Source organism: Myodes glareolus, chromosome 1 (assembly GCF_982192425.1).
Source record: "Myodes glareolus chromosome 1, mMyoGla1.1, whole genome shotgun sequence".
Taxonomy (NCBI): domain Eukaryota; kingdom Metazoa; phylum Chordata; class Mammalia; order Rodentia; family Cricetidae; genus Myodes; species Myodes glareolus.
Window position 1 is genome coordinate 7,469,690 of NC_142026.1, and position 26,854 is coordinate 7,496,543.

Genomic DNA, 26,854 nt, shown 5'->3' on the forward strand with positions numbered 1-26,854 from the left:
GTTCTAGCAGTCAATCTAAGCTTGGCCTTCCTTTGAGGAAACCATTTCCCATTTCTGTTGTTGCTGTTTTTTTGTGTTTTGTTTTTTGATTTGTTTCTTGAGACAGAGTCTCTCTAATAATCCCCATTTCTAATCGTTTGGCTCTGGAAAGTCTTCTTCTCCACTCTACATTCCAGGACTAAACCTGAACACACAACACAGTTCGTTGCCTTCTGAGCCAGAGCAAGGTAGTGTTCCTTCATACTCTGTTACCCTCCCTCTGTGTAAGACAGAGAGAAAGGACTGGAAATAGACAGGAGCGAAGGGAGCAGACTATTCTCCAGTCACAAGAGGAATCTGATGGCAGCTGGGTGTCTCCCTGACCAAAGCACACGTGATACTCGGACATACTTCTGTAGACCGAGAGAGACATTCTGTACCTGCTTGTCGAAATGTCCTCAAACGGATAGAGGATCTCGCCATTGTTACAGATCTCGCAGATGAACCCTTTCTGGCTACAAAGACTGCAGCTGTAGACATGAGAGGTGGCAAATTTAATGACCTTGCCCAAGAACGGTGCCAGCTTTCCCTCTATCACCTGTGGAAAGAGAAAAGGACAAGAAGGCACAGCATTGAGAACACAAGTCTTGCAGATGTGGGAAGGGAAGGGGTGCCTTTCCTTTACACAACAGGAAAACCTCTAATTATAATTTCCCAGCAGCTCAAGGGAGAAAAGGCACATGACCTTACTCTGAAGGAACCGGCTTATCCTCAGGAGCTTGCAAACAAAGATGGCCAAGCTCCTCTTGTGCGCCTCTGTTTTTGCAGTGTTGGGGCACGATGAGCCCCACTTGAGGAGACCAAGTTCAGGGTAGGAGGTGGCAGGGCTGTAAGACACTCAGGGAAGGTACGGGCTCGGAGTTCAGGGTAGGAGGTGGCAGGGCTGTAAGACACTCAGGGAAGGTACGGGCTCGGAGTTCAGGGTAGGAGGTGGCAGGGCTGTAAGATACGCAGGGAGGGTATGGGCTCGGAGCCTGTGTAATTAAGTCAGCAGCACAGCTTTCCCCTGGTGCATCAATATGACTTCATCTCCACTCTCTCTCCCATGAACACGCAGCAAATATAGAGGAACGGGCTCCTCTTGTTGCTGGTAAATGCAATAATTTAAAGAGGGTGTACCCTGTTGGAGGGCCATTTTCAGTTTGTATTGATCCAATTTTTAAAATGGGGGTTTTCACATTGAGAGCAACAGTGACAACAAAACAATTTTTGTCCACGTTTGAGAAAACAAATGGATTTACAAAATTAGCGTGATGTTCAGCATGGTGATGACCCTGGCTCCATGCTCTTGACAAGGCATGGCTGTCCACAGGCGACTATCTGATCCCACCTGTGCCCGTGGGCTCCTTCCTATTGTCATTTTACTTGCTGTCCTGAGGACACCGATGAGTTTGGAACCCATGGCAATCATCCCACTCTGCACTAACTAGTATTCATGAGCTTCAAAGACTTCAACATCTCACACACCAATAAGACTGCACCATTAATGACTGCTTATATGTTTATTCTGATTATCAGGAAAAGAGATGAAATCAATGGTTAACTCAGGGGAGGAAATAAGGCAGAGATGCTGGGTTGCCACTTTGTGTATTGTGTCTTTGCCTTTTTACAGTATTAAATATATATCATTTTGCATTAAATACAAAAAGTGAATATGAAGTCACATTTATTGTTCTTTAAGGATGGATCTCTTCCTAACAGAGAGGATAGGTACGACGGCTGCTTTCTGAGCGAGGCCAGCATATGCTCCCACTCTCCGTGTCTGCTCCTTCCATAACCTACAGGAAGCTGTAGCTACACTAGATAGACCTCTCTCAGCTCCTCTCTCCCGCGACTGTTACCTCTACTAACCGCAGTGAGGCACACACTGACACCAACACGTGACACACACGCCCGACCAAACACTGCCCCATGTGTCACAGCACTGACTCCGCATTGTGGTGACCCAAGGGTTTAGGATGGCCTGAAAACCTGGTAAGAGCAGGTGAAGAGCACCCTCAGGGGGATATGGGTTCTCATCCGGGATCTGGAAGACGCTGAGAAACATGACCTAAGTTTTTCTCTATCTAGAAGTCATCAGGACAAGAGTATGAAGATTCTGAAGGCTCCTGAAATATTTCACCAATTCGATATGGTCAGTGATGCATATTTAACTCCACCCGGGTAAACTTAATGACCTTTTGAAAATTAATTTCTAATATCTAGTCTCACAGCGCCCGATACACAAATCCAGTTTTACTAATGTTTCACTTATTATTACTAATAAGAATCAGTTTATCCCCTGAAGAAGCCACTCCATTTTGCTTTTAGGCTATTAGAAGGTTAAATTTTTGAATATTATTTTAGCTATTGCTAGAATATTAGGATATCTGTGTCCAGTGACAAAAAAATCGTACTACTGAATTTTCACTGACGATAATCATATCTATATATTTCTTGGGGTATTATGAAAGCACAGATTTCAAGTAATAATAGTGTTAGTAGCAACTGTTGTTATTTCACTGACAGCCAAGCTGGAAATTACAGTGATTGACGGACTCACTTCCATCAAACCCAGATACCCCGGCATTCATCAGGCTTTATTGATTCCCTCTCCCATTTTTTGAATTAACAGCTTTATTGAGATATAGTTCACACACCACGGGATTCATCTATTTAAATATAAGCCTTGGTTTATTTATGGAGTTGTATACTTCACTACAGACAGCCCTCCCCACCGCTTCCACATGTAGAGGTTAAGTCTCCATCACCCTCTCACTCTATTCTCCCAAGTTCTAGAACGGATAATCTACCTAATGTCCCTATAAAGCTATTTCATAGAAACAGAACCATATACAATGTGTGTGTGTGTGTGTGTGTGTGGTTTCTCATTCAGCATAATGTTTGAGGTTCATGCTGAGTTCTTTTAACCTAGTTTGACCAGCTCTAGACTCTTACCACCCTCTCTAGATTAACAAAATAACTCAATTCTAACCCCAGAAGCCAGTCTTTCTTCTTTAATCTGCTGAGCACATGCATTAGTCAATTTTCCAAAACACTTTCATAACATATCACCTTTTCTCTCAAGTCTTCAGTGAGTTCTCATTTTAGCGTTAACAAAAGCCCTTCCCTGATTTAATAGTATCTTGCTAAATTACTATGTCCCTGATACTAGATACAAGAGAACTATGTATATCTAGACTTTATGTCTCACTTGCTTTGCAAGGTCTCTAAAACAGGAGTTCACATACCAACCCAACTCGCATGGTCAATCTTAGGCATCTTCAGTTGAGAGCAACCATGCTGACAAAGAGCTGATGTGCCCGCTCTTGTCCTGTCCTCCCAGGCCATTTCCTCTACGAGGGTGCTGCCGCTCTTCTTCCACTCATTTAGACTGATGTGCCCGCTCTTGTCCTGTCCTCCCAGGCCATTTCCTCTACGAGGGTGCTGCCGCTCTTCTTCCACTCATTTAGACTTCACATAGGTTTTGTGGCTCTGATCCAATAGGGCTTGAACCAACCTTCCTAGCTCCCCCTCCTTTTTTGTTTTTTCCAAAACAGGGTTTCTTTGTGTTCTGGCTGTCCTGGCTCTCACTTTGTAGACCAGGGTGGCCTCAAACTCAGAGATCCAGCTCTCTCTGTCTCCTGAGAGCTGGGATTAAAGACATGCCCCACCACTGCCTGACCCCAAAACCCATTTTTAGGCCCAACTGTCAAAGATCTCTTTACTTTCACACCATGCGAGGACACATGAAACTCAAGCTTGTTTATTCCTTTTCTACGGTCCACCCGACTGTCTTGCTTATCGTGTGTTGAACATTTATATACAGAACATACAAATGTGAGAACATCTGACCACTCTTACCTACATCCTGGTCCTTCCACATGGGACAGCCCAGGAGAGCAGACTGCTCTGCAGCAGAGAGTGGGCCCACCCTCACCTGAGATCTCCTCTCACTGCCAGGCACCGAGTGCCTTGCTGAGCAATGATGCTGCTGCCCTGGGTCTGGGGCTGTCTAGATGTCACTGACATTTTTGGTTGCTGTGCTGTGTGTGCAGGAGGAGGACCACGGCAGCACTGTTGAAGGTGCAGGAGTCGGCGTCACTGCCTTGTACTTGATTTTCCGTTCTTTTCATTCGTCACCTCAGCTTTGTGGCCCTGTTCCCAACAGCTGAAGTCGCTTAAAGATTTTTTTCCAGAGAGTGAGGTAATATTTTCAAGTTAATTTTAGAATTTATAATCATTCCATTAATATTATGGAAAGGAAAACTTTATACTTATATACATTTCCAGGAACAAGGACCTACTGTCTTTGAATGCAATGGCTAGCAGCAGAGGGGAGAGGACTGGCTATTGTGGCCTCTGGTCTAGAGGCTGCATCACTATGAAAAGTGGGCTCTATGTGTGCTATTCATTAAGGTTCCTTTTAAAATGGAAGACATACCTTTATGTGGATAACTGCTCAAAAACACACAAGTGCCCTGCCTCCCCTAGCCTTCCCTCTTCCACCAAAGAGCCTGACACCTTTGAATCCCACATCCTAGCCATCTTGGTGTGGTGGAAGGCTAAGATAAGGCGAAGACTCCATTACAAAAGTACTAGGAGGATGGTGGCCTTAAATGAGACCCAAGCGTAGTCTACGCCTATAGTTCCCAGCTAAGAACAAAGACCAGACAGAGCTATGAGGATTCCATTCCACCTGGAGAAAGACAGTAGGCAAGGCACAGTTATAAATGGGAGAAGGTGCACTGGCCAAAAGGTACATAGACCTGAGGAAACTCAGCTGGGGGGACCCGAATTCTACGCCATCACCCTGAACTGGTATGCCTCTATGACTGATAACAGTCCGCTACATGGTTCAGCATTAAAAAATTCTTACAGACCTTCTACACAGGCTACAGTTGACCCAGAAGATTGTAATCTAATTGGGAGCAAGCTACAGCTGACTGGTACAAAATAAAGTACAAATGTATTCTGTTTTTGTTGTTGAGACAGGGTCTTCCCATGCAGACTAGGCTGGTCTCAAACTCACAATCCTGCTTTTGCCTCTGTATTACTACAGTTATAGGTATGAGTTCAAAAGTACTTTCTTAATAGAATGGGCCAAAGAAAGTGAAAAAGCGAAACAGCCATCACACAGGTTTGCTTCCTGACAGTTCTTATGTATTGGTTTAGTGCTAAGCAGTTGATTCATTACAGACTCTCCAAACACTGGACAGCTCTCCTCACCCACCGCACCTTGTCGTCTCTGTGTCTGGGAACTGAGAGGCTGCTCTGAGCACAAATGAGAGCTCTCTCCCTTCCAGCTGGGAATCTGGCAAGTTAGTAAGCCTCCCTGATCTCTGGCTTCCTCAACTAAAACCAGCTAGCACATACAGGGTTGAAGAAAGGATCGGGTTTAATATCCTGGTGAAATGGGGACCTTGGTGTCTGACGGCAGTTGGTCAGTAAGCGACAGAAGGCTGCTGGCTTGTCTTCATCTTGTTTAGATCATCAACAATTCCGACTCATTTCTCTCTAATGCTTTAGATCTGTAGCAGGGGTTCTTGTGTCTGGATGTGAGCAGGAGGGAGGGGGAGGCAGGCATCCAGTGCCTCTGACGTTGCTCAGGTTCACAAGACACCAGAGCTTGGGTGAACATCTCACTCGGGCTGAGGGGAAAGGCTTGCAGAGACAAACTCAATTTAAATCACCTGTTAAAATCACATTTTAGCAATACCTGAGGATCATCTTTTACTCCTTTCAGATTTGCAAATAAGTTAGTCACAGATTAATCTAACCATGTAACCACCCAGCAAAAGTCAGAAAGACTCTTCATCTCTAGCCGCAGGTGCATTTGTAAGGAGATGGTCAGCTGGCTCTGAGAAGGAAACTGGGCCTGTGGGACAAGGCTCAGTTCCCTTCCCGTCCACTTCCTGCACACTGCATGTCTACGTGAATAAGAGCACGACAAAGCAATTAGCGGGAAGCATCTGTGGCTCTCCTGCCCGTCTCCTCACCTCTGCACTCACGCTTCTCTGCAATACCCACTCTTCCTTGAGGAAAGGCAGATGTCCAAACTGCTGGGAGAGTTTAGTTCTGTTTTCCATTGGACTTGATTTCTTGTACTGAGCAAAGAAGGTACCAGTCTGACTTTACTTGGGGAGTGTACATAGATAACTATTTCATAGCTGCCTTACTGACTGGGTGTTCAAAGAATATACAACTCCAACTGTGACTTAAAATTTTATCTTTCTATTGCACTGTTGGGCAGGAACAAAATGTAATATCAAGTTGACGACTAGATTCTCCTTTTAAAAATTCACTTAAATCATTTGAAGTATTCTTGGAATTTGAGAGACAGTCAAAAGTCACTTCACATGCTTCAGTCATCTGAGAACTATACCAAATATGCTTATTTTCTTGGTGCAAAAACAGCCCATAAAAGCCGTCTGGTTGAACTTCAGCTTGGGGATACACACATTTCCCCTCTTCTATTCTGGTCAAGATGGTCAGCATTGGAATTTGAGGCCTATGGCTTTCTGCAGACTAAGACAACAGCCTTTATTTGATTTACTTTCTTGCAGACCAATCAAAAATTACAATTAAGTTAAAAAATAACCCAGTGCTGCCTTCTCCAGACCACAGTTTCAGAAACAGCTGCTTATTACTCATGTGTGGCACCAGGAAATTGCGGTGTCATGTTCAAGTCTGCAGCCGATGGCGACCTGCGGGACGCGAGGAGGGCACAGCTCTCTGTATGCTGTTTACCTTTACCTTCGGCCACGACCCCAAAGTTCACAGCCTGCAGGGAAGGGGATGGAGCAGGGAGAGAATGGCCAGAGAAGTCACACAGGAAAAGGCTCTTTCAAGTTTATTTTATGCATCTGCTAATGTTTTCCTCTGATTTGTCAAGTCATCTCCATTTCAAATCAAGCTTTCCTTGGCTATTATGCAAGATCTAACTTCTGGACACTATTGGGAATTCTGGGATAAAGAGGTCTACTGTCCTGGGCCAAAATGACTTCTACTCTAAAAGCCTACTCAGAAGATCCAATTCATGTTGAACAAGGCCACCAGAAACAAGAAGAAATGAAATGAAACAAAAAAATGAAAGCATCTAAACAGTCACATGCTGTAAAACAACCTCTAATATAATTCAGTTTGCATTTTCTTAGGTGACCACAAAAGGTTGTAGTTCGTAAATGTGTGCCATTCCGCTGCATTCATAGGCAGGCAGAAAGATGCCTAATGACCTAGATCAGTTAAGTTAGTGTGAATGTTTAGAATTACAGCATTGGCGGTGGAGGGAGAAGGCTAGAAGGCTGAGTTCAGCCTAAGCAACAGAGTGAGACCCTGTCTCAAAACAAAACAAACACCAAACAGCACATAGATCCTGCTCAAGCCTCGACACCCGAACTCACAATGAGAATATTCTGTACTCTCATTCTAAATTCCACTCACAAATCCTCAAAAGCAGAGAAGCCTACCACCAAATGTACAGGAATTCCTACTTCAGAACGTTGGGCAGAGGCCTCTGTTCTTCTGTAATTCACCTTTGAGGTCCCCCTCCTGGTTCAGTACTAGGTATGTCTCTAACCAGTCCCACCCTCTTTCCTCCTTGGCAAGACTGCTCAACAGGACTGAGGTTTTGGCTTATCAATCTTTGGGCTGAGGGATGACTATGGCATCACCATAGGGTTCTTACCTGATCCTCCTCTAAGGGTGACAGTTTCTATTAAGACTCTGGGAACTACGTGATAATGTGATGTGGTTTAGTGTTATGGGGTAGATTTGTGAGTGCCCATAGTAATAGTACTAATGGACAGAACCTGTTTCACACAGCTCTCTGCACATGTCCAGGACTGTCGAGCCTTACACTCAGGAAGCACTTGCAGAGTAAGGACAACTATGTGGCTCTAATACCTAAGCCCCCAGCAGGCTGTGTAGTCTCTAGTATATGTGGGGAAATAGTTAGAATTGAGACAATTCTAGAGCATTCTCAAGGATGACCAGTAGAATTTGCTTTCTGTTGAATTACTACATGTCCGAGATAAATCTGATTTAATCTTCTACCATTCATTTTGGCTCAGTATTACTGCCTTATCAAATACTGAGAAAAAGACCCAGTCATTTAAATTCACCCTTTTATTTAATACTTAAAAAATTATGACTCAAAGAAGGGAGGCCATCACCCAGCTGGCTAGTGGCATTTTTGGCTTCCTCTCTTAAGAGCCCTTCGCAACGAGGAAGGGTCCTTCCTGAAGATTTCTGGAGGGGAGTCCGGGCCAGGTCCGGATTAGGTCGGGAGTTACGAGGTCACTGCACGCCTGCTCCCTTTCGTGCAGTCCAGGGGTCCAAGGCTTGCTCTCATTTCATTTATAGTTACTAATTATTAGTGTTCTTTTTAAATCTAGTCCACTGGTCCGGAACTCACTATACAAACCAGGCTGGCTTTGAACTCATGGGAATCTGCCCACCTCTGCTGGATTAAAGGTGTGCCCAGGCCTGCGGGGCTGCACTAATAGTTTGATCTGCACTAGATCTACCTTTGGCACTGGGAACAATAGCACAACAATTCTTTTCAATGGTCACATCTTCGGGAGGTTTTTCAATATAGAGATGATCTTATACATATATTATAGTCTTATTGGCTGAACTCTTGAGAGAGACAAATATAACTGGGAAGAAAACACAAAACCAGGCAACTCTCTGTATGCATAAATATGGGGGAAATAAGAGTTTCCAGCAGGGACTTGAGCAGAGGACAATATGAGACCTTTTAACAGACCCCACTGAAAGAGAGAGAGGGAAATAGAAGAAAACCAAAAGCAACCTTATCTGATGATATAAGGAAGGCCCACAGAGTCAGGAGAGATGTAGAAGTGGAAAGATAAATTGGGCAAGGCAGGGGAGGATGAGAGAAAAGACTGAAGGGGGAATGTTAACACAGATACTCACAGAGAGAACAATCTTGGTTTCTGTTCCCAGGGATGTCCCAGTAAGCTAAGAGACTGTTCTTAGGTTGTGTACTTTCCCATGCCTCAGTTTCCTCACATACAAAACAGTGACTGTGCTAAACCATTCAAAGCTAAAGGATCAACAAGGCTCCCCTAAGTTTGAGGAGTCTATGATTTTGTGATTAACCATGGGGACAAACATCAAAAGAGGCTTGAATAGCCCCAGGAATGTAGAAAGGGAATATCTGGGGGACAGATAAAGGTGAGTTTCACCAGGCTAATTAGAAGATACCCCAGGAAATTTTCAACAGAAGTGAAATGATGTCAGCAGCTTTTTTATTCTCCGGTTTGCTGAGTGCCATTCAAAGAGAGAAGCAGGGGCCTTTCAGTCCGGTCCCTCACAGGTGTGCAGCCAGAGCCTGGCTTTCCTCGCAGATCCTTTCATCAATGCATTTAATTAGTCAATGTTTAGATAGCACTTTGGGGATGGGAAGTACAATGTAAGCACTTAACGTTATTATTACTTAGCTGCTTTTGTGGGACCAGCAATGCCTGAGATTAAATGAAAAATTAAAGTGCGTTCCTGGCTAGAAGGCTGTGCTCTAACAAATCTCAGGTCACTGGTGAAGAAACCACGCCTGGCACACGGACTGAGCTAGTGTTCTTCGTGTGCAAGTCACTGTCTGGGCTGCGGTGATGTTTACGTCTCTGTCTCAAGGTGTCAACGTCAGCAAACACCACTCACCGAGCTGAGGATTCCCACACAGCTTGCTTTTCCAGCAGGATCTGACTTGCTGATGGTGTGTACCCAGGCCTCTGTAGACCCAGGGTAGGGATTTAGCTATATGGGAATTCAGTGCACAATGAAGTGGGGACAGATAAATTAATAAATGATGTTGCAGCTAAAATAAAGCTAAATTAATAAATTTGTAAAAATTATAATCTCTGATAAATTGAAGATTTAAATATAAAAAGGAAGCCATAAGAGTATTGTAAAACTATAAAAATGTATTCAAGAAAATATTAATGTAGAATAAGTACTTTTACCATGAGAAGCTACAACACTGGTGAATCTTAATATATAAAATAAAAAATTAATATACAATTTACAAAATAAAATGATGAAAACCAGGAAAATATTTTCTATTTGCATGAAAAAGTACCAATTTCCACAATATACAAAGCTCTTTTTTAAATTAATAAGAAAAAGATCAAGACCAAGTTTAACAGGTAATTTACAAGTTCTGTAAGTAACAATATAAAAAAGATGCTACATCTTAAAAAGAAAAAATTGTTTAAAAAAATTGAAAAAATTATGACAGCAGCATGAAGTTATCTGAAGTGTTCTAGAAAATGTGCAGTGTTCGCACAGTGAATATCCTTATAATGACCACAGCAATGGGCTGGGGTTACCTTGCCTGTGATCTGACTTATGCAACCAACTAGGAGACCGAGCTAAACCTTTATTAGTACTGAATGTGCACATTTGCCCAAACATCCACAGATGCTCATGTGCCCACAGCTAGACTGTGAAACGGGAAAGGGAAGCTACGGAAAGACAGCATAGTGTGACTACACTTTTAAAAAATGACATTTGTAAATAAAAAGTGTAACATGAGGGCCGGCTAGTTGGGGTTTCTGTCCTGCCCAGTACCCCACAACTGGCATACCCCAAGGAAAATCAATCACACAGAGATCTCTATAAGTTATAAAGCTGATTGGTCCATTAGGTCAGGCTTCTTGTTAACTCTTATAACATATATTACCCCATTATCCTTATCTATGTTAGCCACATGGGCTCAGTACCTTTCTCAGTGTGACAGCTTACATGTTGCCTCTTCGGTGGTCTGCACAGGAGTGGCTGAGAGAGAGCTTCTGCTTCCAGAATACTCCCAGTCTCTTTGCTCCACCCCTACTTCCTGTCTGGCTTTCCCGCCTCTACTGCCTGCCTGGCCAATCAGCGTTTTATTAAAATATGATTGACAGAATACAGATAATTCTCCCACACCATTTCCCTCTTTTTTTTTTTTAACAAAGGAAAATACCCATAGTCCATTTGTTGGGAATGTGGGCGTAGTATTTCAGGCTACTTCCTGCTGGTTGGGGGCGCCGATAATCTTATGAGGACCTAAAGAAAATTTAGGGTTATAATCAAGTCCTGTCTGGAGCATCCTGTGAGTCTCGATCATCTCAGGCGACAGTCTTGAATCTGTTATCGATGTAGAACTCAGACATCTGGGCCATTTATTCCTGTCGGAGATTTTTCAGGTGACCTCCCTTGTTCAAACTGGATTTTTCTTAACTCTGAATAAATCCAGAGCCTCTCATTTTCTGTGGAAACAAAAGCAGAATCTCTTCTCCAAAGTAGCATACCTTTTGACTTCAATTTTGAAGCCAAGGTATTTTCAAAATACCTATCTTGGGTTAGTTCAGCAGCATTTATAAACAAAAGTCCTTTAGCAGTTGTTGTTCCTTCCTCAGCAATCAAACAATTTAAAGAGAGCATAATAGCATACAGTATGAAGATTCTCTGTGCATTTTCCATCTTTATGTGGCTTTATTTTAGCCTCTATTTCTTTTATTTTTACTTTTACTTTTTGAGACAGGATCTTTGTATATCTTTGTCCTGGAATAACACTGTAGACCAGGCTGTCTTTGAACTCACAGAGATCCTCCTGTCTCTGCCTCCCCAGTGCTGGGATAAAGGTGTTTGCTACCACACCTTGAACTCACAGAGATCTGTCTCTGCCTCCCAGGCATTGGGATTAAAGGCGTGTACTACCACACCTTGAGGTCACAGAGGTCAATCTACCTCTACCCCTTGAAGTCACAGAGGTCAATATGCCTCTGCCTCCCAGGCATTGGGATTAAAGGTGTGTACCACCACACCCAACTACTCTCTTTCTTTCCTTTTAACTTTAAGAACTTTAACTTTTAGCCTGCATATACACACTGTAAACCATTTAGAGGTTTTCTTCCTCTTTGAATCTCTCTTTACTGTATATTTTTTTTTCTGACCATATGAGTCTTTAATTTACTAAGCAATATGGAGAGCTGTGGCTTTGACGGCTAGATCCAGCTCATTCATTAGCTTTTCAGCCTCAAGGCTGAGGTACCAGCCAGAGCTGTGTTCACTGCCACAACTCTATGGCGTTTCAAGGTCCTTGCCAGCAAGCAAGCTGCAGCATTCTGCTCACAGACCACACTCAGTCGGACTGCCTGCCTGAAAGAGTCAGAGTTTGCTCTGGCAGGACAGTCCAGAAAGCCGGCATTTTAAAACGGCGCAGCTTTTCTCCTGCTACGGCTGAAAACCGAAAAGCATGCGTTCAGCTTTACATCAACACCGTTTAAGTGTTTCATGGCAGGACCTCTTAATGAGCTGCAAGGTTTTGCAGCTAAAGCTGAGTCAGGAAGCCTCTCTTAGATGAGAGCCTTGCTTGCCTCTAGCAAGCAAAGTAGACCCGAGAAATTGCTGCTACCAACAAAACATGCTTTACTCTATTCTTTCCCAAGCTTTCTCAAGCTTTCTGTGGATTCAGTTATCCACGTCTGGGCGCCATATGTAACATGAGGGCCGGCTAGTTGGGGTTTCTGTCCTGCCCAGTACCCCACAACTGGCATACCCCAAGGAAAATCAATCACACAGAGATCTCTATAAGTTATAAAGCTGATTGGTCCATTAGGTCAGGCTTCTTGTTAACTCTTATAACATATATTACCCCATTATCCTTATCTATGTTAGCCACATGGGCTCAGTACCTTTCTCAGTGTGACAGCTTACATGTTGCCTCTTCGGTGGTCTGCACAGGAGTGGCTGAGAGAGAGCTTCTGCTTCCAGAATACTCCCAGTCTCTTTGCTCCACCCCTACTTCCTGTCTGGCTTTCCCGCCTCTACTGCCTGCCTGGCCAATCAGCGTTTTATTAAAATATGATTGACAGAATACAGATAATTCTCCCACACCAAAAAAGTATAGAATTGCCTGGAAAGACAGATTGTCAGTAGTTAACAAAAGCTGTTCCTGGAGAATGGTATAAGAAAAGGTGGAATTTAAAATATAATTCTGAGGTTGAGAGTTTAGTTCAGTAATACATAAAATTCGCATATGTATATTTGTGGAATTTTGTTTTATTTTTGAGACGGGGTTTCTCTGTGCAGCCCTGGTCACCCTGGAGCTCACTGCCTCTGGCTCCCCAGTGCCGCCCGACCTGTATACGTATATTTGTAATTGTTATTAAAACACAGAGACCTTTCCTCGGTTTTGGTGCTGTATGGCCTATGTTTATACTTGCTCTTAATAGCATTTACTTTCACACAATTTCCTATCAGTGAACCTGTCTTGACCACATCAGACTTGAGGCTGTATCCAAGGAGACCTGGCTGCCTCCTCAGAATGTTCCCTACTCAGGAGTTTTTCAGGTTTGGAAGGTGACACTGCCCCCTCAATTAGAATGATTCCTAAGATAGACGAGAGTCAATAGCCATATCTAATGCCTGGTAATTTAAGGCTGGTTTTTGTTTACATAATTATCACGTAATTCTGCACATTTAATCTTATCTCTTTCAGTACTAGACTGGGTGTCAGTAAGTTAGGATGCATGCTGAGTTCTCTAAGAACTCACTACAACAGTTTTTGGCACTCATTTCCAGCTGGTGTAGCTGAGGTTATCTTGTCAGGGTGGACCTCCTCTAACTGGCGCTCCCTGGCTTTACTCTCTGCTCACACCCTTTCCGCTTTGTTTACAAGGTTGGCTAGGTAAACTGTAGTGGTTCTGAATGGTGATTTTATTGGTTTTGTTGCTGTTGTTTGTTTATAATAATGAATAACTTTAAAGGCAGAAAATCAGTATTGTTAGGAGATTTTAAAATTAATTTCCCATCTATTCTTGTGGTCACAATTTCACACTACTCAGGGCATTGTACAGAGGAAGCATTTTTCCAACTCAACTACTTTACCCTTAGATCAATGTCAATCCAAGAAAAAGTATATCAAGTGACCCACCCTAGCCTTGGCCTCAAGAAAGAAATGGAAACTATGGTTTTACAACAGGACGGCAAAGATAAGATTAGGTTCAAAGAGAGAGGCATTTTGAATACCATGCCCACGTGAGCCGTGTTCAGAGGCTCAGTAAAATCTACAGGGAAAGAGTCCCAGAAAAGGAAGTCAGGACCCAGGCTAGCAGGTTGAGGGTAAAGGTCTAAATTAACAGGAGATAGCAATCACTGGTCATTAATATCCCTTGATATAAATGGACTCAACTCACCTATAAAAAGGCACAGGCTAACAGACTGGATACAAAAACAGAATCCATCCTTCTTCTGCATATAAGGAACACATCTCAGCCTCAAAGACAGACATTGTCTCAGAGTAAAGGGTTGAGAAAAAATATACCAATCAAATGAACCTAAGAAACAAGCGGGTGTAGCTATTCCAATATCCAACAAAACAGACTTCAAACTAAAAGCAATCAAAAGAGACAAAGAAGGACATTTCATATTAGTCACAGGAAAATTCCACCAAGAGGAAATCTCAATACTGAACATTTATGCTCCAAATACAAGGGCACCCTCATATGTAAAAGAAACACTTCTAAAGCTTAAACCATACAGTAAACCCCACACACTAATATTAGGAGACTTCAACACTCCCCTCTCACCACTGGACAGGGCTGTCAGACAAAAAATGAACAGGGAAATAAGGGAACTAACAGATGTTATGACTCAAATGGACTTAACAGACACCTATAGAATATTCCATTCAAACAGAAAAGAATATACCTTCTTCTCAGCACCTCGTGGAACCTTTTCAAAAATTGCTCTAACCCTAACGTCTTCTAGATCATTCCAAGTATCTACCTTTTCCTGCTTAAGTATGTTGTCATTGCTAAGCCAGGAGAAGCGAGCAATAAGGCCCTCTTAGGTTGTTAGGAAGTGCTAATGGTACTAACAGGGGAAACAGGGACCAGGAGAGAATTTGGGCGCTCCATCAGTGGGCAAATAAAAAGGAGTACCGCTTAGTTTCCACAGCCCATTCTCCTCAGTGGAGAGAGTGCACGTAAAATTTCAAGCAGTTGTACATCAGTTAAGGGGAAGAGGTTCAGAGTTCTCTCTTTAACATCATAGAGTATGCAAATACACATATCACAGTGCTGGGGACCGATCCTGGGGTCTCATGAACACTAGACAAGCTACCTCCCAGCCCGAATGCTGCAGCTGGAACTTCCCTACTTGCTCTCTTGGCCTTCATTCTAACACTCTAACCTCTTTGACGCTTGTCACCAGAATGAACTCACAAAATGCAGACTTTTCCAGATAACAGAAATATGATGGAATTAGCAACAGTCACTAGCTTCAGAGCAGTAAGCAGCCGTTTCCCCCTTAAGATAATGTGGGCCAATGTGGACATTAAATGAACAATTATTCCAGTGATTTACAAACATCTCCAAAGGTCAACGTTTTAGTCATCAATTTGAAGGAGATAAAACTGAGGAGCTGCATCTTACGTCCAAGGTCGCCCAGCTTGGAAGCCCACAAAGCTCCGCGCAGAGCTCAAGCGCTAACCACTATGTCTTTCTGGAGATGCTGTCTGTCAAATGCAAACTCCCTTAGGTCTCCAGCCCCTGCAAGCTGAGGTCTAAACTCTTTAGCATGCTCGTCCTCTAAGCATAGCTATTTCTCCTTACTGGCTTACGCTTGTTATCCTGCGCGTGCCCATCTTCCGTTCTCTCCCAGCCTGCTTTATATTCCCTGAAATAGAACCATAGCGACCATGTAAATACCACATGAAATTCTGGATGCTTTCTGTATTTATTACAACTCTTATCGCTGTTATGATCTGCTGGCCTGGTCTGTCACCTGTGTGCTCTGTCCCTCTAAGAGACAAGCCCCGCCCTCTCCCAACCCCTTCCCTTTTTGCAGAGTGAAGCGGACATCCCACCTCCTCCAGCCTGAGCTCTGTCTTTCTCCCGAAGAGGTAACTTTCGCTCTCTCTTCTCCACCCCACTCCATTTCCCTTCCCTAACCCACTGAATAAACTCTATACTAAAACTCTCTCTGCATGATGTATCTGTCTGTCTCCCACCTGCCAAGGCCTCAGGGGACTCGCTGCAGAGGCCTGGGGGACCCGCCGAGGCCTCAGGTCACCTGCCACTACCCCTCGTGAGACTGCCCCCCCTTATATCTTTAAAAAAGAATAATAATTGCAACTTTCCAAAATCGGTATTGTTGCATTAGTTTTAAAGACAAATGAACCGCAACTGGAGAGACAGACCCTTTAGTTTTGCTTGGGCTCACCTGATGTTAATGTCTGCCTTCTTTCCTCTCCACCACTACTTCTTCAGGACACAGTCCTGTACCTGGCTCGGGTGCCACCCACAGTTCTAAACCACACCTGGAGTGGAGGTGGAATGGCTTCAGCCTCACTTCCACTTCAGGCCTTTCCAAGCACATTCAACCTTTGCATCAAAAAGTTAAAACTGAGCCAGGTGTTCATGAGGCACACCTGTAATCTCAGCACTCGGGAGGCGGAGGTAGATGAGTTTGAGGCCAGCCTGACAAACAAATGGCAAGTCTCTGACCACGGGGGTTCCGGGTTAAGGGTATGACTACACAGGGGGGTTCCGGGTTAAGCGTGTGACTACACAGGGGGGTTCCGGGTTAAGGGTGTGACTACACGGGGGTGGGGGGTTCCGGGTTAAGGGTATGACTACACAGAGGGGTTCTGGGTTAAGGGTGTGACTACACAGAGGGGTTCTGGGTTAAGGGTGTGACTATACGAGGGGGGGTGTTTCTGGGTTAAGGGTGTGACTACACAGAGGGGTTCTGGGTTAAGGGTGTGACTACACAGAGGGGTTCTGGGTTAAGGGTGTGACTACACAGAGGGGTTCTGGGTTAAGGGTGTGACTACACAGAGTGGGTTCCTGGTTAAGGGTGTGACTACACAGGGGGGGTTCCGGGTTAAGGGTGTGACTACACGAGGGGGGGTGTTTCTGGGTTAAGGGTGTGACTACACAGGGCAGATGGAGAAGCTGCTGGCAGGTAAGCGCCACAAGCAGTTCAGGAGGATTTCCAGGGCAGGTATGATGTGTGATCCTGGGAGACGGGAGAGTTAGCTTTTGTTCAGTAGGGCAACACAGGGTAAATTTTGTGAGTAGCCAGAAAGGTCAACTTTTGAATTGATCTGGAGAAACATTTTAATACTGGAATAGTTGGGATTCTTGTTGATTATGGAGTGTAAAAAAAATTACACAAACATCTTAACACATGGAGCATGTCCTTCTGGACGGTCAAAGTTGGATCTATTCACGCGCAGTCCCCCAGGCTTCTCAACTCCACAGTGTGCCTGACTCCACAGGCAATTCCTCAGATACTTTGGTGGTATTTGGTTGTTATCAATCTTACTTAAGACAATGAATTAATTCTTTAAATTAACAGTGATATAAGATTTAAAGTATATATGTGCTTTCTCAAGTCCCACATTAAGAATTTAACTGATTAAGAAGTTAAAAAATTCAACCTAAAGAAAGTACAATCATTAAAAATAATTTAAAGAGTAAATTGGGTTGATGCAATGATCACCAAAATTATCCCAAAGAGCAAACGGTGCGACGTGAGTAGAACCACTCTGAAGACAGGGCTGTGAGAACAAACACGCCCTAGGCAAAGAAGGCCGGTGCTAGCACTGGAACACAAGCGACCGCTCAGATGCTCACAGAGGCTCTGAGGGACACGGTATACTCACCAAGCGTCAGCACAGAAAGATGGATAACTAAAGCCAAGGCTGAAGAAACATATCCATTTGGAGGAAAAAGTAAGGAAGATGTACCCTCACTTCACACAGAAAAGCAAAATGATTTCCAGATATGTACTAAATCACTAAGTGCACTAAACAAGTGCTTACAAAGTCCGCAGCGCTGCAGGGGAGCAAGGTCTGTGCGCCGAGGAGTGAGCACTCAAGCACTGCACCGAGACCCAGACCCCACTAGGGCCTAACAAACAAGGAAATGGAGACAGATACTTCTCTGAGAAAGGAAAAGGACTCTCTATAGGTTTTAGAGCAACAGCAGGAATTATACAAGGAAAAAAAAATGGATAGGTCTGTCTGAACATGTAAATGGCGAAGTGTTTTATCTAAAAATACCACATTTAAAAAAATCTAAGGACAAACAACAAGAATGGAAAATATCACAGATGAAATCACTTGTTAATCTATAAGCTAACTGAAAATATACAGCCTGCCTCCAAATAGGCACAAGCTATCATGCAAAAATATATTAAAAAATAGCTATGGCAATAAATACAAAAATCTAGCTTTATATGGAATAGAAAATAGGCACGCAAAAATCAAACAATGAGAAGCTGTCCTCCCCATGAAGTGGCCAGACTTAACATTTTTAAAGATGACAACAGTTAATATTTCCACCGACATGAAGGGTTTTATATATTATATCCCAGGTATTTTGGAAAGTTCATGTCTCTATAGTAGTTTTATCATATATATATATATCATATATATAATATATTTATTAGAAAATATGTGGTCTTGTACAGTGATGTATATCATAGTATATTCTTTATAATGAGAAAGAATTGGAAATCTTTAGTAGCCAGTAAAGAGAAAGAACAGGAGGGAGAAAATTAACCCAACTGCAGCAATAGAATCTTACATAAGCATTCCAAATCACCAGTGTTTCTGAAGATTCTTTAATTAAATTTAAACATCAGGGTAAAAATGGATATACTTTCAGGAACTTGTCACACTCTATACACACACAGAAGAGAAGCAGGAGGTCTTTATTTGCTGACTGTGGGGCTGGGCAGTAAGACCGGAAGGAGTAGAGGGGGTAGATGATCCCCTGTCCCCACAACACCATCATCAACATTCTGTTTCACAGATGAGAACTCAGAACTGACGGATGAGGACGCGAACCTTCCTGCTCTGCTGCCTGAAAGATTCCTTCTCGGTAGCGACTGACCACAGTGACTGACCACGATTCCAGGTTCCCTGCCACTGCGTATCGTTCATAGGGTGGGTGGACTAAGGAGGCCTCTGGAGTTGTGTTCTGTGACTTACTGCAGCGGGGTGACAGTACCACCACCAAGGAGTGCTCTCATTCTCTGTGGCTCTTGGTCCTCTTCACTGACCCCCCCCCCCTTCTCCTGTTCTTTCCGGTGTAAACATTGGGGATACCTAGCCTACAAATGGAGAGAGGGCTTAGTGTGTGGCACTAACATCCCAGCCTGACCCCCTAGCCCCACTCCCTGCTTCCTTCTTGCTTGCTAGTATGCCCTGGGATTAAGGCTGATTCCATGGTCTGGTTTAACAAAACAGTCCAGAGCATCCTGGGATTAACTCAGGCTTAGCCTTTCACAGTCCTGTGATTAAATTGCATTTTTCAGTGGTCGCGCCTTTAAATTCAAACCCCTTTAAAAAGAAACTTAAGGAGAGCAAAACATAGGAGACAGCCAAATGCCAATAACATATTTTAGTCATTTGGGGGAGTGGGCAGCCTTAGAAACCGCAAATTCCCACTTATGCAAGGCTATCTGAGCTTTCCTTTTATTGCTTAGTGACAGAACCCTGGCTCTCCCACATGATCAGAAATGCATTCGTTTTCTTTTTTATTTCTCTGAAATATTATAGAAGGCCTGTGCTATCACAGTAGGAGTTGGCTAACTGCACAGCTCTAATCAAATAACAAAAATTATTTCCACTGGTGCAGATTTTTCACACTAAAAGGCAGATCCAAGTCCATGTCTTAGTACCTGTTACACCAGCTTGGCAAACTTAGTATAATGACGACTAATGAAGACTAACTCCAGAGTGTCAGCACCAGTGACAGCATCGTCACAAGCTTTGGTACCCACCTTGTGCCAGGCAGAAGGTTATGTCTTCTTTTTCCCTAGAAAAGTGACTGAGAGGGGAATGTGAAGTCCAAGTCTTGTTTTATAACAGTGCTTTCCACAGTCGTGGCCGGCACAAATCAGAATGGAAAGAGCTCCAGAGAGCTTCTGCCTGTGATCTTGTCTGTTCTGACTGAGCAAGACTGAGCTCTGCCATAGCAGAGGCTAATGGTGGCTTTTTTTTCAGCTCAGGATCCAACCATAAGAGTTGGATTGGAGGGTGGTCTAGATAGATTAGCATATGAATTGGAAAATTAACTTATCACTAAAGAATCTGAAGCTAAGAAGTCAGCCAGCAGAGGCTTCCACAGCCATCCCTAGTTCAGGGGCCATGAGAACCAACCCCGCTTGAGAATGAGTAGGAAAGTAAGTTTCCAGAAATTTCTTTATATAATAAGTATGGAGAGTTTTGGTGGTAGGCATGTCGAAGGTATGTATTAAACAAACTATGAGCCAAAGAAACAGCCTGAGAACGAGGTAGCGGACACCCATCTGAAACACTAGGTATCAATCATCCACGGACACCGAGGGACATAATAGACATTTTTGACAGCAAAACTATAAATGTAGGGAACAGACACAAAAGAGTGTCACAAGCAGGGGCTTTTAAATAACTTCTCTGAAGAAAGTGCTTGAATACACTTTAGTAAATCTGTACCGCCCTTCCTGAAACACTTCAGACTGCTAGGCACTGGGAAGGGCTCCACGCTGAGTATAGCAGGGCAGAGGAGGCCTCATACTTTGTGCTTTCCTGATCAGCTCACTTAAAAATATAATTTCCAAGTTTTATTTTGCCAGATAAAAGATACTAAAACCCAAAAAAAATTATCATCCACTGTCATCATCACTTTACAAAAGGAGACTTTTAAAACCAAAAAATGTAGGAATGAAATAATTTTTGGGGGGGGGGAGTACTTCAAACCAGACCTCTTTATGGGTATGATGCTATTATGAGCTGGTGAAAGCACCAAACCCACAGAGGGACACTGGGAATCTGTATGCACATGTGTGTGTGTGTGTGTGTGTGTGTGTGTGTGTAGATACACATGTGCAGGTCTGAATAAATGTGCTTGCACTTGTGTGGGAACTCCTCAGGAGCCACCCACAAGATCTCATACTAGTAACCAAGGCTTACTTGATTCAGGTAAACTGGTAGGACAGGACACCTCAGAATTCTCCTGCTTCTGCTCCCTAGTACAGGGGTTAAAAAGATGTGCCACCATGCCTGGATTTTTTTTTTCCACATGGGTTCAGGATTGAAGCCAGGCTCTCATGTTTGCAACATAAGCATTTTATCAACTGAGCTATCTATCTCTCCAGCCTGGGGGAATGTCTTTGATAGAAGCACATGGGGATTCCAGCAAGGAGAAGGAAAGAAAGTACCTTACAGGTTAAAAGCCATTGGAAGCTAAAGTCATTATCCTGGCGCGAGTTTCTTAGACTTGAGTCATGAAAGTCACAATGTCACAGCTGCATTCCATGCGTGCTATTTATTCAGTGCTTTATTTAAATTAAAGCATTTGGGTACTGAAATACATTTATGTAAAGTAATTCTTTTATGAATATCCTATGTCAAAAGCTATGAAATCAAGCTAGTCCAGACTCTGGAAGGGCCTGAGCCTCTTCCTACTTGCTGGCAGCCCTGCTGATGCCAACTCTGTTGAAAAGTAGAACAGCAAATATCAAAGGTTCAAATCCTAGCAGCACCATATGAAACTTTGATTTAGCCTAAAGAATGGAGAGAAATGAAAGAAACACCTTTCTTTTCATTAAATATTTTAATGGGTACCTATAATCATTGTAACAACTAACATTATCTTGACCAACAGTCCAGGCAACCAGAGCATCCTTGCTTAGTAACTAAGAGTGCTGGAGAAAGCAGCCTTCCTAAACCTAGACTCTGAACCTTGCATTACTAACTGGTGGTAATCTAGAGAAAGCCTCCCTGCTAAGGTTTTCACCTGTAGAACAAGAATAACAACAGGGCCCACAGGTGGTCATGAGGACCCAATGAAAATCCAAAGCTCTTACAATAGTCATTGGCACAGACTGAGATCTAAACATGTCGGCTGTTACACTTATTACCCCACACTTTGGAAACAATGGCAAGATTTGGTGTAGGCCTATGTCAGACTCCATCAGGCATATAGTTTTAGAGAACATTTCTAGAGAGAGCATTTACCTTTAGAACAACAACAACGGAAATCAACTATTTTGCTCAAATTAAAACAAACAACACATTACACACACATTTAAAACAACTCACTGTTCATTCTGCTTTTAAGTTCCTGTCATATCTCACTTGCCTGGCTAACATGTCTAAATTATATGCCTTTGCCTTTAAATAAAGCATAGCACACGATGTATTTGACACACAAAATAATGTCATACCACAGATCAGGATCATAACTATAAGTTGCTTTTGGGTAAACAAGGCTGTGTAAGTATACTAACTTTTTAATTATGCAATCAATATCTTGTCTATTTAGAGTAAACAACAGAATTAACATAGGATTTAATCCTCAGAGTGGCTACATGTGTTAACTTTGAATTCATATTATGAAATACAGTAAGGGGGTTAGCCATCAATAAATCATTAAATAAAATGCCAACATCAAAAAGCAGTAGTTCTAGGGGGCTCCTAAGATGGATTAGTTGGTCCTGAACAAGAAAGACATATATTAACATATCCTAAGCTGTTGCCTTTCATGTATCTCATCCCTTTTGTCCCTGGAACTATTTTTAGTACAGCGAGAACAAAAGACTTGCCAAGGCAGGCTAGTAGAAAGAGAGGGTATTAATTCAGTAGGACTTGGTCAAGGTTAGGGCAGGAGACAGCAGGCAAATACATATTTGGCTCATTAAACTTCAAGACAAGGTTGTAGTGGGAATTTATAGTACTTTCTAGACCATTTGGGGGGCTATGTTGATGGCAGTCTCATTCAGAAGGGCCTGGATTATAAAACTGTCTTCCTTGGCCAGTCTCTCCATTTCTCCAACATGCTTCCTGGAAGCACCTCCCCTTTCTCTGCTCACCGTTGGCTATCTCTTCTTCCAGCACCTTTACTTGAGCAGCTCCTCTCAGCTCTTCCTTTATGACCCACTATCTGGAGTCTGCTTCTATAGCCCCATATTGCTGTTTGTGGGAGTAGGTGACATACCGACCTTGCTTGATCTTTCTGCAAGTCCTTCAACTTTTCTAATGAAATGTATACCCAACATTAACTCGTCTGCCTTACAAATGTTGCCTGGTCTTTCCTGCTTCTCTTTCTCCTTGCCTCCTGTCATGGGTACTTTATCAAATAATTCCCTCACTCTAATCCTACTGTGCCCATTAACAACAAGATGCTCAAAATCCTGAAGTAAATTATATCCTGCACCCTGTGTGGGCTGCACTGTTCCATCTCCTTTGTGCCTTTCGCTCAGGACCTATTTCTTTGAGAGGCTTCTCCTGAACACTTTAGGATTCCAAAAGGGAAGAGGAAGTTTCATTGTAAACCTGTCATAGTGTTGAACCTAGACAGGTACCTGAGCAAAAGGAGTGTCTGGGTAGGAGCTCTCTGTGCTTACCCTTCAGCAGGGTGTGGCTGTTTGAATGAGAAATACCTTTACAGGCTTAAGAATTTGGGCCCTTGGTCTCTGGTTGGTGATGCTGTTTGAAACCTTAAGGAGGGGGAACCGTGCTGGAGGAAGCATGTTATTGGGGGAGGGCTGAGAGCTTGTAGCCTGGCTTCCCTTCTAGCTCATACTCTCTGCTTCTGGGTATAGCTCAAGATATGGCTGCTTAGTTCCGTGTGCCTGCCTGCCGTGCCTCACCATTACAGACTGTCTAGGGAACTGTAGCCAAGGCCAACTCCTCTTTAACAGAAGTCACTTTTAGTCACAGTGTTTTATCACAGCAACCAAAAAGTAATTACGATACACAGTGGCTCTAGCTTTAATAAGCTATATAACTACTAATAAATGGTTTCTATAACATTATATATTATAATGGTTAATTAATACTTCAGATCTGTCCAATTATTTTACCGTGATCTGAATTGGTTCTTTATGGTAGAAATGTCAAGTGACAAACTGGAGCGGACACTCACAGAGAGGCTTCAACCCAGTGTTTCTGGTACAGTGCCTGGAGCTGGGGTGTGAATCAACAGAGCCAAGTCCCAGCTTCCTACTTACTGCAGTTGACGTAAGTCAAACTAAAGTCACCCTGTTGAGAAGGAAAGGCCCAATGGATTGGTGGACAGGCTCTCGTGGTAACAAATGTTATCCAGTCTTGTATCCAGATATACATTTAAGAGTGGACAGCGGGAGGTTTCTCAAACACACACATACACACATGAACCCAACCCAAAAGATAATGGAAATCATCTGTTCTGCGCTCATGTACAAACCTATAATTTATGGAAAGATGGGGGAAAAGTCCCTTAGGAAGCAAAGCCAAGTTCTGTGGTGAAAATTCAACTGTACTCAAAGCACAGACTGGAAGAGGTGGGGGTGGAAGCCGCAGGAAAAATAACACGTCTGGGGCAGTCAGTTCTCCCTTTCTCTCAGGTTCCAAAGCCATCTGGGGCCAAGCTGCCCTCTCGCCTTCCTCTGCCACCCCCACCCTTGCCCATTCTTAGGCCATTACTTTTTCATTTTTTGCAGGGCAACTCACAGAAGTGAGTTAGATAGCAACTTTTCTCAAACAAAGAAGAACTGCAGTTTGGTGTAGTGCTCCCAAATCTCATGGCAATCTCAGGAGAATACGTAATAGGGCATCCTAGAAAATATGTAGATGCAATCAAGTGAGAATGTATATGAAGTAAATGGAGTTATCAAGAATTTCCAACGTTTGGATAGGAAATCATTTTGTTTTTGTTCTTCGAGACAGGGTTTCTTCATAGCTTTGGAACCTATCCTGGAACTTGCTCTGTATACCAGGATGGCCTCAAACTCACAGATCCACCTGTCTCTGCCTTCTGAGTGCTGGGATTAAAGGTGTGTGCCACCGCCACCCGGCAGATCATTTATTTAACTACATGATAATGCAAACTATACATTTGCATATATATTTGTGTACACTGACATATAGAATAACCTACTACTAAGAAACACACTGAGTTCTGGCAACAGAAAAAAACCCCTCATTTAAGGACATAACACTGTTAGCAATGTCACTTCACTGGACATCTATTTTCTTTTTCTGGTGCTAGGGATCAAAGCCAGTATCAAGCATACTAGGCAGGCATAGAGAGGTACTTGACCATTGAGCTAAATTTCCCTGGGCCCTTAGTTTCTTGAAGTAAGGTCTTGATTTATAGTCCAAACTGCTCTAAAACTGTTTTGTCTCCCAGGATATCTCCAAACACCTGACCTGCTTGCCTTAGCTTCCTAAATACTGAGATTGCAGGTGTGTCCTGTTAGGACCAGCTCACACTGTTGGGTTTTTCTTTCTTCCATGGGGTCATCTACTTGGCTTCACATTAGTGCTTCTAAAGGGTAAGAGAACCATAGAAGATAACTGTTGTTCTCACTAAACTTCCCTAATGCCAACAGCAATGGCTTCTGTTAGCCATGTGAGAAGCATTTTTATGACATTTAATTATTTACTAACACACATCAATAAAAATTCAATACGTATTCTATTAGTTTCCTTATCAGTCATGTAGAGTAAATTATTATCCATGTCAGATATAGAAACTGGGAGGGGTATAACCTAGGAAAAACTGAAGTTGTGCTAGAAAAGGGGTATAGAGTAAATATAAAACCATGCACCCAGAAACATCCAGTGTAACATTTCAAATACTTTCTAGTGTCTGTTCGTATACTCTTACTGTACACAGATAGTTTAACTGGTTGCCAGAACAAGAGACATAAACAAAGAAAGAAGTTGCGGTCAGATGGGCCACACTAAAGGCTCAATACAGTGCTACTGGGTGAGTGGCCCATCTTCAGCTCTGGGGACTTTTGTTACCATACTAAGAACATTCTCTGCATTGCCAACATCTCACTCAGCACTGCATGCATGTGTCCCTCACTTTCATCACAACGTAGTGAAGCAGGGTTTGAGGGACAGAACTCAGCTGTGACAAGTTTAAGTCACTTGCTAGGGCTCACAGGGTGGCTGAGGAGCACAGCTGACCTCAGACTGCCTGGCTGCAGAAGCTATGGCCTCAGCAACCTTGCTAAAGTCCCCCTCAGAGGTGGTGCTGGAGCAAACTCACACACCAGGGTTATCTGAAGATTTATCTGAAAGCCAACTATTTACTTGAACTCAGGACCAAGTAGTACTAAAGAGAAAATAGAGATTAGTACCAGTGTTCCACTCCCAAATGCACAGCAGCATAGCTGGAAGGGACAGAGAACCCCTTCTGAGTTCATTCCTGTCTCTGCCTTCTTCCTTTTGGGGGTTCATTCTACTCTGCATTTACCCGGGGGTATCTCCTCTTGCCCAGGCACTATTCACAGACACAGAACCAGGACTGGCAAGAGAAAGACTTGCCCTCTACATTAACCTTTCACTCAGAGATCGCTTTAAAAGAGCTGGGTAACTTAGGTGACATTTTCTCCTGGGAAGACTTAGCAGGAGCTTTGGTAAGAACCACCAAGTTAAGACTGGGCACAGTGGTACACGTCTTTAGCCTCTGCACCAATAGGGTAGAGCCAGACGGACCTCTGTGAGTTCCAGACCAGCCTGGATTACATAGTGAGTTTCAGGTCAGTCAAGCCTATACAGTGAGACCCTGTCTTCACGCTGCCCCCCACCCACAAAGAACTACCGAGTGTACCCGTCTATGTTCCCTCCCTGTGAACCACAGGCCCTGCTGGGTGTGAGGGGCTGCTGTGCCTTCCTACAGCAACTTCTCTCATGGCTCGCTGAGCTCTTTCAGCGCTTGCTCACCGAGAACGCGCCGCGCGCCTTGTTTGACACATATTTTGAACTCACCACATCATAGTGTGAGGCACTTAACAAACACTCAAGGTTGTAAAATAGAGTCCACAGTCAAGGAGTGTG

At 43.3% G+C, this 26,854-nt stretch overlaps 1 protein-coding gene across 3 annotated transcripts in view; it reads right to left on the reverse strand.

Annotated features, from left to right (window-relative positions):
* Plekhm3 (pleckstrin homology domain containing M3) overlaps positions 1–26,854 on the reverse strand; it is a 163,717-nt gene that overhangs the window by 28,527 nt on the left and 108,336 nt on the right. For all 3 annotated transcript variants that reach the window (XM_048458960.3, XM_048458959.3, XM_085698975.2), the window contains one exon: positions 420–577. In XM_048458960.3, coding sequence (XP_048314917.1) covers positions 420–577 — 158 coding nt within the window. The remainder of the gene's footprint in view (positions 1–419; positions 578–26,854) is intronic.